The sequence below is a fragment of the Coregonus clupeaformis genome, chromosome 35 (assembly GCF_020615455.1).
Source record: "Coregonus clupeaformis isolate EN_2021a chromosome 35, ASM2061545v1, whole genome shotgun sequence".
NCBI lineage: Eukaryota > Metazoa > Chordata > Actinopteri > Salmoniformes > Salmonidae > Coregonus > Coregonus clupeaformis.
In genome coordinates, this window is record NC_059226.1 from 20,047,123 (window position 1) to 20,063,200 (window position 16,078).

General features: G+C 42.2%; 2 protein-coding genes across 2 annotated transcripts; both read left to right on the forward strand.

The window, feature by feature from the left end:
- The first annotated feature begins 991 nt into the window (after positions 1-991).
- Positions 992-6,481, forward strand: dnajb1a (DnaJ heat shock protein family (Hsp40) member B1a). Its single transcript, XM_041863880.2, is given in 5 exon segments — positions 992-1,566; positions 2,307-2,327; positions 2,330-2,500; positions 2,503-2,912; positions 5,307-6,481. Coding segments are annotated over 5 exon segments (1,044 nt in total). The 5' UTR covers positions 992-1,355; the 3' UTR covers positions 5,538-6,481.
- Positions 6,482-10,823: 4,342 nt separating this feature from the next.
- On the forward strand, positions 10,824-15,842 carry gipc1 (GIPC PDZ domain containing family, member 1). Its single transcript, XM_041863882.2, is given in 10 exon segments — positions 10,824-11,098; positions 11,467-11,792; positions 11,794-11,872; positions 11,875-12,017; positions 12,115-12,300; positions 12,615-12,795; positions 13,032-13,144; positions 13,243-13,324; positions 13,798-13,872; positions 13,875-15,842. Coding segments are annotated over 9 exon segments (1,248 nt in total). The 5' UTR covers positions 10,824-11,098; positions 11,467-11,477; the 3' UTR covers positions 13,949-15,842.
- Positions 15,843-16,078: the final 236 nt, after the last annotated feature.

The following is a 16,078-nucleotide window of genomic DNA, read 5'->3' on the forward strand; positions in this document are numbered from 1 at the left end:
AGGAGTTGGAAAAGCTGGACCGTCTCATCATGTTGCCGCCAGCAAATTCAATTGATTTAAACAGATGGCTCTCTCATAATCTCAATTTAACATCATGTTCAAGTTTGGTTTGTTGGACGTTGTGATTAGCAACAGATTTTATGGTAGGGTGGGCTCGTATTATTAGCCTGGAATCCAAACTGATACTGGAGCATATCAGGTTATCATACTATGGGGCTCTCCAGTGAAGCATGAGAATAATGTTACAGTATCAGTGATTTAAACCACAAGCTGCAATGCTGCCACTCTGTGGTAGTCAGCATCATTATCACTTTACTGACTATGCAAGTTACTCTTCTTTATTTTCCAGAGGTCCTGACATGTAGTCATTTTAAACCAATATCTTTCCTTATCATGAAAGATATGTAGGATATGTAATTAGGCATTGCAAGAGGAACACTATTATTTTGTTCTAACGTGTGGCCATTTGATATGCAACATATCAATAGTCTTGTCACAATATGCATTCATATTATTTTAGCTAATGAAACAATTTATAAAGATTTGGCACAGATACCCACAATGTGATGATATTATTATCTACAACAGGGATGAGCAACTTTGATGGGGGTGGGGGCCACAAAAAAATCTGAACTCATCAGGGTCTGCAGTGGCTCGTGGGTATGTGTACTCTACATCCATACCCACACATGCAGTCAGAGCCGGCCCTACCCTTTTGGGGGCACTAAGCAAAATGTTGTTGGGCCGCCAGTTGCCGATCCTTGAACATGCAATTTAACCCGTTTTATCTGTGCAAGCAACTGCTGCAGAGAAGTGGTGGGGACGTAGTTCGTCTAGATTTGGACAGGGTCAGTGCTATTAGGGATCCTTGGGACGTCCTACCATAAACCCTAACCAGTTGTCACGCCTGGTTCTCGACGAGCCTAACCAACCTTAACCATTTCAACTTCATAGGGACGTCCCAAGGATTCTGAAAGCACGGACCATTTTGAAAGCATGACGTAGCAAAGGGCGGAGATTTCAGTCACAGCAGTATCAGCACCACTAGGCGAGTTCTGGAAGTTTCTTGCATGGTGGCTAGCTAGCGACATGGTGAAAAGCGTATTTTGAGTAGCCACGATATTTCGCCTCATAAATAGGTGTATTCAGCAGAGAGTGAGATATATTTATGCAACTCCAAAGTTTGATAGGTAAAAAAAATCGTGGAGGGTCGGATTTGTAGGCTGCACTTGCAGCTGTCAACTCTGGCTAAGTAGCTAGCTAGCTACTGGTTGACAGTCTTAGTCTGATAAAAGATTAACTGGTGAATTGACGATGGTTTTTTGAATATCAAGCGTTACTTGAGGATACTTGTAATGGGTAAAGACTATTATAAAGTGTTGGGTATACAGAAAGGCGCCTCTGAGGACGAGATAAAGAAGGCGTATCGAAAGCAGGCCCTGCGATATCACCCCGATAAAAACAAGTCCACTGGAGCTGAGGATAAATTCAAAGAGATCGCTGAAGCCTATGATGTCCTCAGCGACGCAAAGAAAAAGGATATATATGACCGATATGGAGAAGAAGGTAACGCATCAACTTTTGGTTCCATGTCGTGCATTGTAACCAAACCTGTTTGCGCAATCGACGTTGTCAGGTTTGCCAGCTATGTAACATTACTAGCTGTATCAGCCGTGGCCCTTGTTTTGGACGATTGTATCTAACGTTATTGCTTAAATGTTACTGTTTGTGTTTTTCTTTGATTGTAGCCCTATAAACTAGTGTGGTTATTATCTTGGACGCGACTGAGCGTCAGAGGCGCTACAGTTCTCTCGAGAACTTGCTGGAACTTTCCTACTTGTTATGAGTTGAAACTGTCAGTGGGGCTAGTTTGTTCACGTCACAACGTTAATTCCTTCCTCCTGTCACGTCGCTCATGGTCGGTGACACATTGCAGAACACCTTTTTAGAAACACTTCTCTGTCAGTGACCCCTGAAGACACAGGTGGAAATGTAGCATGCTTAATCATTAGCTTTTAGCATGATTTATTTAGAGAAGGTATGTATGGACGTTAAGAAAAAGGAGAGTAATTAGGTTATTCAAACTCCTCGTTCCATTTGGTATGTCTGGAAGTGTTAAGTGTGTTGTGAAAAAATGTATGCACTCACTAACTGTAAGTCGCTCTGGATAAGAGCGTCTGCTAAATGACTAAAATGTTAAATGTTGTGAATAAGTGATTCAGAAAGTGATTTAAAATAAAATGTGATGTTTGTTCTTGTTCTAAAATAACAATTTTGATGTTTGTTCTTGTGTTCACTCTTACCAGGCCTAAAGGGGCCCACAGCCGGAGGGGTGGTGGTCCCAACGGCCCCAACAACTACAACTACACCTTCCATGGAGATCCTCACGCCATGTTTACCGAGTTCTTTGGCGGCCGCAGCCCATTCGACCAGTTCTTCGCACGCAACGGGGACGATGACATGGACACTGACGACCCCTTTGCCGCATTCGGTATGGGAGGGATGGGGGCATGCCGGGTGGAATGGGAGGGTTCCACCAACACCAGAGGTCCTTCAAATCTCGGCCAGGGGGTCCCCATGGGGGCCGGGAGAAGAAGAAAGATTCTCCGGTGGTGCACGAGCTGAAGGTGAGCCTGGAGGAGGTGTTCTCCGGCTGCACCAAGAAGATGAAGATCTCCCGTAAGCGACTGAACCCGGACGGCTGCAGCATGCGCAGCGAGGACAAGATCCTGACAGTGGACATCAAGCGAGGCTGGAAGGAAGGGACCAAGATCACCTTCCCCAGGGAGGGAGACGAGACGCCCACTAACATTCCTGCTGACGTGGTGTTTGTGGTCAAAGACAAACCCCATCCTGTGTTCCGCCGGGATGGCTCCGATATCATCTACCCTGCTAGAGTGTCCCTCAGAGATGTGAGTGCTTTGTGATTTCTTAAACATTGTCAGTCATAAACGTAACCCACTAAACTCTTTCACTTGTATTCTCTGTAATGATGGTAATGATATTTCTCTGCTGCTCTCAGGTAGGGTTGAGCGATATAGCCAAAAGATTTGTTTTCTAACTTTTCTAATATATATTTTTCTCCAAGCTTTGTTGCACAGTTTAAAGTTCAATATACTGCATTTCAAACAGTCCGAAATAATCTAATGAATTCATGGCTTGTAAAATTATACCTAGGCTAAATGTAAGCCTTCCACAACCCACTAATTATGTAATATTTTATCAAAATAGGTTAACCTGCTTTTTTGTAATAATCACTGATCAGGCTTTTAAGTCTATCTATGAAAATGTCATTTTTGTAAAAAGGTTAACCAGAACCATGCACAATGCACATCCACTAGTTGGCTAATCTTTATATTTAAAGTCTAGCCATCTTGGATCTGTTTGCTTGCTAACAAGTTAGAACAGTTTAACTGTTATGAACACACCCTCCTGTCTCCTACTGTGTGAACAAAATGAAAGCCTGTCCACTTTGTGGCCTACCTACATGGATAAGAAGATGCTTATTTCTCAGAATGAGAACGAGTTGCCAATACGGTATGAAAGTACTACTACTTACTATCTCCTATTGCAAGCCCTGTACAGTGTTTTTGAAAGGGTTTCAAGCTTGTATAATCAAATGTATGAAAACAAGGTCGTGTGTGTGTGTGTGTGTGTAAAAAAGGCCATGTCTGTGCACCTGACTCCCCACAATCCCGTCAGGGTGATTTCTCCCCTTCTCAGCTGTCTGTCACTGCCTCATGGTTTACACCAATTAGAGTGCCCGAATGCACATTTGGACTCTGACCCCTTCCCACTCCAGGTCAGAGTGGCTATCGTTGTCGGCAGATGAAGACGCAAGTTTGGCTGCCGACCAAGTTATGTGTGTTTATTTTAGGAAGATTGTGGGTACAATTCATCCAAGAAAACCACAAGTCCATCCTGTGTCAACTGAAGATTTCTGTGTGTGAGTGTGAATACTATAGTGTGTGGTGGTGAAGATGATAAAAGTCCTGGACTAAGAAGCATCCGTGCTGTTCTTGCCGGACAGCCTGTAGTGAGTCAGAACCAATTATTTTCGACATTACGTGCTAGCGGGTGAGGGCATTCATAACCGACCGCTCAGACGGCTCCAGCTAGCCGTTTTTACAATATATATAATTATGTATTCGTGTATTGATTTGCTCATACTCAATGCCTTTTATTACGCTCAAGAAGTAAGACACATCGCCCGAAAGTTAGAAAAGTCTAATTTGAACTATAACTCCTGCAGCCTTGTTAGCATGCCTGCTCAAGTTGAGGACTCGCAGGACAGTAAAAACCTGTTAGTTACAGGCCGTTTGGCTAGCCAGTAGGCCTACTTTTTGAAAATGATTAGTTTGTTTGTAGACCGGCAAGGTGTCGAAAGGGAGACATATACAGCTGGTGGGAGTTGTAGTTCTAATGAAAAAGCACATCGGCTTTGTGCTATTTTCTTGGCCGTCAAATACGTTAAACTGGCATATGGTAAATTAATTCACTTGGAAACACTTACATTTGAATATATATCTTATATGACTGCGTTTTCATGAATTTGACGATGCAAATTTGAAGCCCGTTCTTAGCCTACAAAACGAGACAACAGGAAGTACCACTTTCATACCGTATTCCTTAATGTGTCTTTTTATGCTCATTGCACATTTATACAACACAGACTAGACAGCTAGCACAGTCTGTGGCTAAAATGCTGCTAGAGGTGCGTACCGCAAGCAGCAAACTGAGCTTACATTTTCCACAATCATGTTTTTAGTAGGGTCTGCTCTGCGCAAACTTTGGGAGTTGAGACATAAAAAGGGTATCGTTAGAAAGGTTAAGTTCTCCTCTACAGTAAAATAATGTTTCAATGTGTTTCGGTGTCCATATCACCGATTCTGTTGGACCAAACCTCAAATGCAAATAGCGAGTTGAAACAGCTTGTTGTCAGAGGAAGAAGTGATCTTTCATCTTTGTAAGTCGCTCTGGATAAGAGCGTCTGCTAAATGACAAATGTAAATGTTAATGTTATTGTGAGTGGCAGGGGGAGGGGCTTGGTGTGTGAGTGGGGAGGTGCACACAGCACAGAAGGCACAAAGGAGACAAGACCGAAAAGACAACGTCATGAGAACAAGCGCACATAAACGCTTATAAAAACGACAAAAATTGTACGATACAGGCATTTGGAACATCGCGCTAAAACATAAATTCAAATTAATTCGATATACCGCCCAGCCCAGCTCCCAGGCCTTGTACTCTTTAACTTAAAATATAAACACCTAATTGTGACTATCTATATGTCTCTCTCCCATCAGGCACTGTGTGGATGCACGGTCAGCGCTCCCACTCTGGACGGCAGGACTGTGACTGTGACATCCAGAGACGTGGTCAAACCTGGGATGAAGAAGCGTATCGTGGGAGAGGGACTACCCCTGTCCAAGTGCCCAGAGAAGAGGGGGGACATGGTGCTGGAGTTTGTAGTGAAATTCCCTGAGAAGTTGGGGCAGAGTGCCCGCGATGCACTGACTCAGATTCTTCCTCCTTGAATGACTGAGTGGCTTTTTAAAGCCACCTAACAAACACTAAGACAGCCAGTTGTCTTCCTCCATTACAGTTGTCCTTACCCTAGGCCCAGGACAGACTAGTTGTTTGGGAATTATACCCATTTATTTTGATTCAACCTTTGATCCAAATTATAATTCAGTTATATATTTAACCACCATGAGATATTGACAGAGTAACATGTTGGTCTCTGTTCTCTGATGTTAGCTGTTCTGTTTGGTTCATCATTTTTTCCTGTTAATATTATTACAACATTTAGATTTGTATTACTTACATGTCCTATTGACAGTATTACATTTCGCATTGGAAGGGAAAATAAAGAAACTTCTGGGGGACCCAGTGCTAGACATTGGATAATAGGTTGTGTTCGAGCATAGGGCAGGGGTTGGTCTGGCCCTGTAGAGATGACTGGAGCTGGTTGTTATAAGGTCAGAGGGATAGGTAGAGTTGAAGATGACTGTGGCAAACAGCACTGACGTGGAATTCGTGTGGTATCCAGCTGTTTTGATAGTGCTTCCAGAATATTTGTTCCAGGCAACTTATCAACTATATCTCTCAGGAGCAGTGATACACACCTGAATGTAGATATACTTATAAATACAATGCATATATATTTGGTGTCACCGGTATTATTTTGCAGTGAGGTATGCGAGAGATTCTGAAACTGAGTTATGTTGGGGAACTTTAGAGCAAATAGAATTCAGGAAATTATTTCAGTTTAAATGGGAGGGGCAAAACTTGGGTTTCTTGAGCACAACTTGCAAATCATGTTCAAACTAACCCAGAGATAAAGGTGTGAATGAACATTTTTGGGAATTCACTCCAGGCAACTCCCTACAGATTACACAGACTTGATACACTACATGGCCAAAAGTATGTGGGCAACCCTTCAAATGAGTGGATTCGGCCATTTCAGCCACACTCGTTGCTGACAGGTGTATAAAATCGAGCACACAGCCATGCAAACTCCATAGACAAACATTGGCAGTAGAATGGCCCGTACCGAAGAGCTCAGTGACTTTCAACGTGGCACCGTCATAGGATGCCACCTTTCCAACAAGTCAGTTGGTCAGATTTCTGTACTGCTAGAGCTGCCACAGTCAACTGTAAGTACTGTTATTGTGAAGTGGAAACATCTAGGAGCAACAACGGCTCAGCCACAAAGTGGTAGGCCACACAAGCTTGCAGAGTGCTGCAGCGCGTAGTATGTAAAAATCGTCTGTCCTCGGTTGCAACACTCACTACCGAGTTCCAAACTGCCTCTGGAAGCAACGTCAGCACAATAACTGTTTGTCAAGAGCTTCATGAAATGGGTTTCCATGGTCAAGAAGCTGCACACAAGCCTAAGATTACCATGCGCAATGCCATGCGTTGGCTGAATTGGTGTAAAGCTCGCACCCATTGGACTCTGGAGCAGTGGAAAAGCGTTCTCTGGCGTGATGAATCACGCTTCACCATCTGGCAGTCCGACGGACAATCTGTGTTTGGAGGATGCCAGGAGAACACTACCTGCCCGAATGCATAGTGCCAACTGTAAAGTTTGGGAGAGGAGGAATAATGGTCTGGGGCTGTTTTTCATGGTTCGAGCTAGTCCCCTTAGTTCCAGTGAAGGGAAATCTTAACACTACAACATACAATGACACTCTAGACCAGGGGTATTCAACTCTTACCCTATGAGGTCCGCAGCCTGCTGGTTTTCTGTTCTACCTGATAATTAATTGCACACACCTGGTGTCCCAGGTCTAAATCAGTCTCTGATTAGAGGGGAACAATGAAAAAATACAGTGGAACTGGCTTTGAGGTCCAGAGTTGAGTTTGAGGGCTCTAGACGATTCTGTGCTTCCAACTTTGTGGCAACAGTTTGGGGAAGGCCCTTTCCTGTTTCAGAATGACAATACCCCCGTGCACAAAGCGAGGTCCATACAGAAATGGTTTGTCGATCGGTGTGGAAGAACTTGACTGGCCTGCACAGAGCCCTGACCTCAACCCCATCGAACACCTTTGGGATGAATTGGAACGCCGACTGCGGGCCTAATTGCCCGACGTCAGTGCCTGACCTTACTAATGTTCTTGTGGCTGAATGCTGCAGGGACTTACTTCCAATGTTCCAACATCTAGTGGAAAGCCTTCCCAGAAGAGTGGAGGCTGTTATAGCAGTAAAGGGAGGGACCAACTCCATATTAATGCCCATGATTTTGGAATGAGATGTTCATACTTTTGGCCATGTAGTGTAGCTTCTCCAGTTGTATAGATTTCAGGTAATCAAGAGTGTGTTATCTATTTTGTGCCAAATGTCACGAAAATGTCACGTCACGCATGCGAGATTGACCTTGTGTGTGTGTGTGTGTGTGTAGACAAACGTGCACCATCTTATTGTGAAATACTATAAGAAAGTGTGATATGTTTTGACCTCTAGGACCCCTTACATTTAACTTGAGGATCACTATTGTTGTAAGTATGATGAACTTGTATGTGTGTTTACTCTGCAGTGACTCTTTTTATAAGCTGTTCAAAACGGCAGTGCATTTTAGCTGTTTAAATTCTCTCTTTAACTCTGTTAAAGCTGTGATACTAATAGGTACTACTACTTCTGAAAGCTCTATGCAAACCATTTCCGTTAAGATCATCATCCTTTTTATTTTGTCTATCCTATACATCTTACACACTGCAAACAATGACTGGTCTAATTTGGCTGTGTTTAGACAGGCAGCCCAATTCTGAGCATTTTTTTTTCACTAAATTGCGTTTTGACCAATCAGATCAGCTCTGCTGCGAAAAGATCTGATGTGATTGGTCAAAACACCAATCATTGGAAAAAATATCAGAATTGGCCTGCCTATGTAGTGAACTGATTTTGATGCGCATTGTTTTGAGGTAACGCAAGCCTAAGCATCTGTGGTAAATAAGAAAATCATTCCAAAAACAAGTAGTGAGTCAGTTGTACGATTAAAATATGTCTGAATTATTTGAACAATATTAAATTTTCAAGTACTTGAAATACATATTTTAACCTGGGGTGCATTCATTACGCTGATTCCGTAGCAAAACGTTTAATCTGTAACAAAAAGCTTTGCAACAAACGTTTACGCCAAACGGAAAACGTTTTGTAACGAAAAATAGTTTCTATTGGACAAATTCAGGTAGGTCACTCCCCGTTTCTTTCTGTTTGGTTCTTAAACGCTAAACGGTTTCTGTTGCGAGATGTAATGAATACACCCCTGGTTTGATTGTCATTGAGGTTGTTGGAATAATTATCAGTCAACACTTTCCCTTTTATCATTCCACTCCAAGTGGAGTTCCACTCTTATTTGATTTAATTTTGACAGATAAACATGTGGTTTAACATGAATGTAGAGACGTGTAATCTCGGTTTAACTTTTTTGTTAAATATTTGCTTTATTTGCAAATGTTTTCCTTTTGATGGAAAAGTTTAAACATTTTGTTTTTACCTATTGTTTAAATTGTTTTATTAAATTTGAACAGATGTTATTATTGTTATTATTATTAGGCACCAAGATTTCTATTTGACAAATAGGTCTTAGCACTCTGCTTTTAATTTGTATGAAACTGAACATTTTATTTTAAATATTTGTCCTATGCTTTGAAGAAATGAGGTCCCCTTAGCATTTTGTGGTATTTTAGTTGTTTCAAAGACTGGCAAACTTGTAAATATCAAAATAAAATGGTACAAACTGTTGTAGTTCTGTCTTATTTAGGCCCATGTCAAACTTTAAGTAATCGAGTGGATTTAGTTCTGCCCCACATGGGGCACGAACCAGCTACTTTCTACATAACAACACAATTATTTGCACCATTTTACACATGCACCATTTTAGCCAACTAGGGACTAGCTAACTTGATTAGGGTCACAGCACCATTGTAACAGAGTGCATTTTGTTCAACCCGGAGCAGATTGTCGAATCTTCTGCACAACACACATCCACATCCAGGGGTTAAAGTGAGTGAGAGACATATGGGAACTGAATCTGTTACATGTTAGAATGAAAAGCGGAGCAATTTTTGTAAAAGCCTGTCTGAGCATTACTTAGAAACAGTGGTGGAAAAAGTACCCAATTGCCATACTTGAGTAAAAGTACAGATACCTTTAATAGACAATGACTCAACTCGTGAGTGGCGCAGTGGTCTAAGGCACTGCATCGCAGTGCTAGCTGTGCCACTAGAGATCCTGGTTCGAATCCAGGCTCTGTCGCAGCCGGCCGCGACCGGGAGACTCATGGGCGGCACACAATTGGCCCAGCGTTGTCCAGGGTAGGGGAGGGAATGGCCGGCAGGGATGTAGCTCAGTTGATAGAGCATGGCGTTTGCAGTACCAGGGTTGTGGGTTCGATTCCCACGGGGGGCCAGTATGATAAATAAAATAATGTATGCACTCACTAACTGTAAGTCGCTCTGGATAAGAGCGTCTGCTAAATGACTAAAATGTAAATGTAAGTAAAAGTGAAAGTCACCCAGTAAAATACTACTAGAGTAAAAGTCTAAAAGTATTTGATTTTAAATATACTTAAGGATCAAAAGTAAATGTAATTTAAAAAATATACTTTATCAAAAGTATTTTTTTTTTATTTACGGATAGTCAGGGGCACACTCCAACACAGACATCATTTACAAATGAAGCATTTGTGTATAGTGAGTCCGCCAAATCAGAAGCAGTAGGGATGAGCAGGGATGTTCTCTTGATAAGTGCGTGAATTTGACAATTTCCTGTCTTGTTAAGCATTCAAAATGTAACAAGTACTTTTGGGTGTCAGGGAAAATGTATGGAGTAAAAAGTACATTATTTTCTTTAGGAATGTAGTGGAGTAAAAGTAAAAGTAGTCAAAAAATATCAATAGTAAAGTACAGATACCCCAAAAAACGACTTAAGTAGTAATTTAAAATATTTTTTACTTAAGTACTTTACACCACTGCTTAGAAATACATTACAGACAGTGTAGCTGAATTATTCATGCAAACCAGGAGGATTATTGGAATTCCTAGGACAGAGGGTTGAAAAAACGTGCTTCACAGTAGGGGGCATCAAAGAGCTTGAGATGAGGAGAGGAATCCTATTGTGGAGGAAGCCATTGTACAGCGCTGAAGTCCCACCCCTGGGGTCGTCACTACTTACCACAGCCGCAAAGTAATAAACCCCGCCTGTTTCTACTATTGCTCTTCTTAAAATCTGATTTTAAACCTAACCTTAACCACAGTGCTAACCTTATGCCTAACCCCAACCAAAAATGAAGACCAAAAAGTACATTTTTGTTTTTAAATGTTTTTACGACATAGCCAATTCTGACTTTGTGGCTGTGCTATCTAGTGAAAACACCCCTGCTGAACAAGATACATACCATCAGATCATCCTTTCCTCTCATTCCTCATTAGCTTGTTACTAGCGTATCTCACAAGACTAGCGATTCAAAGGCGATCTAACTTTACTTTCACAATCTTTGGATGAAGAAGTAGCCTAGTGTTTTTGATGTTCCATTCCACGTATGGATTGAATCAATCACCTCGCGTTAGCTAGCTAGCTACTAAAGCTCTGGTAAGATGCTTGCCTTGACTGCCATGTTCCTTCATTCTCAGCTAGCTAGCAGCTAATATTGTGTTAGCCAACAAGCTACCTAGCTAACAAGTTAGCTACCTAGTTGACAATCTGTTGTTTTAAAATTGGCGTGTCAATCTCTGATTCAATTTTAGATGTTTATCATCTTATCTAATGCCATGTAACTTGATGGCAAGACAAGTAGGCTGAAGTGTTTTAAGGGTGAGCTAGCTAGTAGCTGGCTAGTTAGCTCATGGGCGTTTTGGCACTCGTTTTTTGAAAGCTATCTTCCAGTGTATTGTGATGTGATGCACTATCTATGGGGTTTGGTAGTAATGTTTAACTAACCTGTCACAATCTGTTCACAGATGCACTCTGAATGTGTAGTTGCCATACACTTGAAGTTGCTGGAAACAAGTTTGTCCCAACAACAACAGCAGTAGCTAGCTACAACGACCACTATCTAGTGGTGAATCATCACTGTGGTTGGGCTGGAAACACTCTGGTATTAGAGCAGGTGGAAGAACTGTTGAGAGAGACCTGTGCTGGACAGGACCTTTGGCTACCTACCAAAGCAGCATCTGTTCACTTCCACAGACAGACAGCCAGAAGGATAAAAATGCCTCTTGGATTGGGTAGAAGGAAGAAGGCATCTCCACTAGTGGAGAACGAGGAAGCTGAGCCGATCCGAGCAGGGCCTTAACGTCCCAGGAATGGACGGCCTGGATGGAGGAGGTGTTGGGCTCGGGGAGGGTACCACCCAGGAGGGTCTGCCACCCCACCCACCAGCCTGAGACCTCGTCTGGTCTTCCACACCCAGCTAGCGCACGGTAGCCCCACGGGACGCATCGAGGGCTTCAGCAACGTGCGAGAGCTCTACACCAAGATTGGAGAGGCCTTTGGGATCGCACCACCAGAGGTAAACAATATGGCGACTGACTTGTGTGTTTCAGATGTGTGATGTGAGAGATTTTCTTCAGTTTATCCCTTTACTGACTCACTTTCTACCTCTTCAGGTGATGTTCTGCACTCTGAACTCTCACAAGGTGGACATGGACAAGTTACTGGGGGGTCAGATTGGGCTGGAGGACTTCATCTTCGCCCATATCAAAGGCCAGAGGAAGGAGGTGGAGGTGTTCAAGGGGGAGGATGCCCTGGGGTTGACCATCACTGATAATGGAGCTGGCTACGCCTTCATCAAGGTGGGCAAGATTACTGGCTAGGAAATGAGTTGTCTGTCTGTCACCTCTGAATAGGGCTGGCAGTGGCAGGAAATGCATCAGCATCACACACAGAGGACTAAAAATAGAACAAAATGGGAGCGTTTGAAACACAGAGCCTCAGTTGCAGCGACAGTGTGGAATGTACAGTAGATTGAATATAAGATATTAGTTAGTTGCCTATGCACATTATAGAGTTGTTTGTTTATGTTGCCCAGCGCCAAATTGGCTGATTGTGTGTAATTGTGGATTAGTCTCTGTCCTATTTTTACTTTGTCTCATCCTGTCCCTTCCAGAGAATAAGGGAGGGTAGCGTGGTCCATCAGATCCAGGTCATCAACGTGGGAGACATGATTGAGTCCATCAACGGCCACAGTCTCATTGGCTGTCGACACTACGAGGTGGCCAAGATGCTCAAGGAGCTGCCCAAGGGGAAGGACTTTGTTCTCAAGATGGTGGAGCCCTTGAAAGCCTTCGGTGGGTTTGTGTATGTGTGTGTGTGTGAGAGAGAGAGATTGTGTGTGCCAACAAAATAATTGTGAATTATATTATGGTGTGACAGATTATATTTAGGAATGAGTAAGCAGTTATCAAACTTTGTAATGCCATTTACTAATTGCTCTTATATTATCCTTGACTAGCTAGATATAGAATTAGGAGGTTAGGAACCCTGATGCTCCTTTGACATGTTGTGTTGTCTCCCTTACCTGTAGACATGATCGGCCAGAGGTCAGGAGGGGCCCGGGCTGGCTCAGGAACCCAGCTGGGGACAGGGAAGGGCACCCTGCGTTTACGCTCCAAAGGCCCAGCCACTGTGGAGGAGCTGGTGAGTGTGTGTGTGTGTGTGTGTTGGTTCTTCTATTACCGTTAATAAGGTAAACATGTTTTCAGGTCATGACTATGTTTGTGGTATTTGTTTGTCAGCCCTCTGCATTTGAGGAGAAGGCCATAGAGAAAGTGGATGACCTCCTGGAGAGTTACATGGGCATCAGAGACAGTGAGCTGGGTAAGGGAGACAGGTGTGTGTATACGTATGAATGTGATTCACACATGCAGCTCCTGTTACCAAAGTGGTGACTTGTGTTTTGCCACTTAAAATCACATGCTTCGTAAACAACAGGTGTAGACTAACAGTGAAATGCTTACTTATGGGCCCTTCCCAACAATGCAGAGAGAAAGAAATTGAGAAATAATAGAAAAGTAAAACATGTAATAATAGATACACAATGAGTAACGATAACTTGGCAATATACACGGGGTACCAGTACCGAGTCGATGTGCATGGTACGAGGTAATTGAGGTAGATATGTGCATTTAACGAGGAATAAAGTGACAGGATAAATGTATGTGATGAGTCAAAGTTAGTGCAAAAAGCGTCAATGCAGATAGTCTGGGTAGCTATTTGGTTAACTATTTAACTTACTAGTACTTTGTTGTGCTGTGGTTGACCCCCGTCTCACCCCTCTCCCTCACTGTCAGCTGCTACAATGGTGGAGCTGGGGAAGGACAAAAAGAACCCAGATGAGTTTGCCGAGGCGTTGGACGAGACTCTCGGTGATTTGCCTTCCCGGACGAATTTGTGTTTGACGTCTGGGGTGCCATCGGGGACGCCAAGGTCGGCCGGCTGTAACCGGAGGGAGCAGGGGAACAACCTGTGTGTGGTTTTGAACGCTAAGGCGCCAACCCGCAACAAACAGAACTACTAGGAAACACCACACTACCATCATATGATTTACTTAATGTTTTCAGTGTACTTTTTTTAACGTGGAGTTTACTACTCTTGTTGGGAGACTTTTGGGAGAGATTCTTTGGGCGGATAGAGACAGTGTATGGGAGAGGATAGAGGACTCTGATCACTAGCTCTGTGGTGATCAGGCTCTCATCAGACTCAGACTATTGAATGCAACACGTGGAGGTTATTGTGTTCAAACAGCAAGTGCTTTTCAATTTTCTTCCGGGTCTTGTGGTTGTGGACACCCTCCTGACCTGGAACACGTCACATGTTGACCCCCATGTCTTTGTTCCACTAGTCCTCCTATGAACAATCCCGAGAACAAGTGGGAGAAATGAGGGACCACGGCTTACATACACCTACCTTTGATGTTTGAGTTCAAAAAAACAGATTTTTTTCCACTTTGCACTGTGCTGTAAAAAATATAAGAAAAGTGCATTGTACTTCACTGGAGCGGTCACTCACTACATAGCACTGGACTACAGTATTTTGTGTTCTGTGTAGTGTTGTTCAGGGAGAGGCGTATTGAGATGCTCGGGCCCAGAATGTTCTGGTCAAATCACATGGTCAGAAAACAGTCTTATTAGCATGTGCTATTAGTTTTTGTCTCCTCTCTGTGAGTTCTTTTGGTTTTATGTGCCGTTGGGAGTGTCACTAGTGAAGGAGGGTTTTGGCTGCTGAAGGTTTACAATGCATAGGCTATCACTACAGAATTTTCTGCAGCTTTTTCTATGGTTCAAACTACAATCACTAACAGTTTTTCTGAAGTGAATAAACGATAGAAACGAGCTGCACTTAACTGACTGTGATGTGCTGCAAGTAAACAAAGATGGTCTGATTGGTTAGTACTTAAATGGTCCCCTTTGTCAGACGTAAGGGAAACTCCAGTATTAAGAAAAGCAGTGTTATATTACGGTATTACATGAAAGTACTTGTAAAAAAACAAACAAAAAAAACTAATTACTTATTGGTGGACTGTGCAAGCCTTTACTTTCTTTTAAATATATGTTTTTGCAGGATTTTTTAAGGGAGTGTTGTGAAGTATGTGTTTTAAATGAAAAGTAGAGTTGTGTTTCTGATGAGGAATTTCCTCTGTTTTAATTGACTTGGTGGTAAAAATGAATAATGATATCCATGCCAAAAGCGTTGGCATTTCCAATAGACTGCATTCTTGAGGGACCAGACAGTCTCAACATGAAGGAGCCAAATCGTTATGCACATAAGTCATGGACCGGTCAAGTAATGAAAGAAAAATGCACCATTATGCAATTCTGCAATGAAATGAAGGACCAGGTCCAAGACTGTTACTTTAGGAAAGAACCTGGACACTACCATAGGAACAGAATGATGATGTCATTATCAAACCAAACTACTTTCTGCAAAGTCATCTAGGCTTTTAATGACTTCTTTATAGATGAATAAAAAAAAAAAAACATGCAATATGGGTCAAAGTTCCAAGATATAGAAAATAACTACTCAAAATAGAAAATATTTATTTTCATAACTTTTTGTGTTATCTTTTCCATAGTCTTGCAATATCTGTGTATGAACAACATATTTTTGTAGTAAATGGTTTGGTTGTTTTTCTGTCTTTTCAATGCTGTTGAAGTATATCTAAATGGTTACTGTCATAAAATACTGATAATAGGCACTGTAACACTGAGGACACATTGTTTTGGAATGGCTTTCTATTATGTCTGATTTATAATGGCAATAATAATGACAACGATTATGAAATAAGATGTCTTCCATGTCTCTCCCTCGTAGTTGAATACACAAATGTTGCCTTTGACTCTTCAACAGGAAATGTTTTCCCTAATGTAATTCATATTACTATATTATGTCTGATTGTTTTAGCTGAAAAAAGTGCAAAATCTTAAATTTTTTAAAATACATTTGTCATTTTCCTTAGTGGGGCAAGAAAATGACCTAACGCCAGGTCGTAGTCAGCTGATATTTTGCACAGGCTGGCTGAGTTGGCGTTCACCTGCTAATGGAAACATGTTCTTCTTAGAGAGACAAACCCAT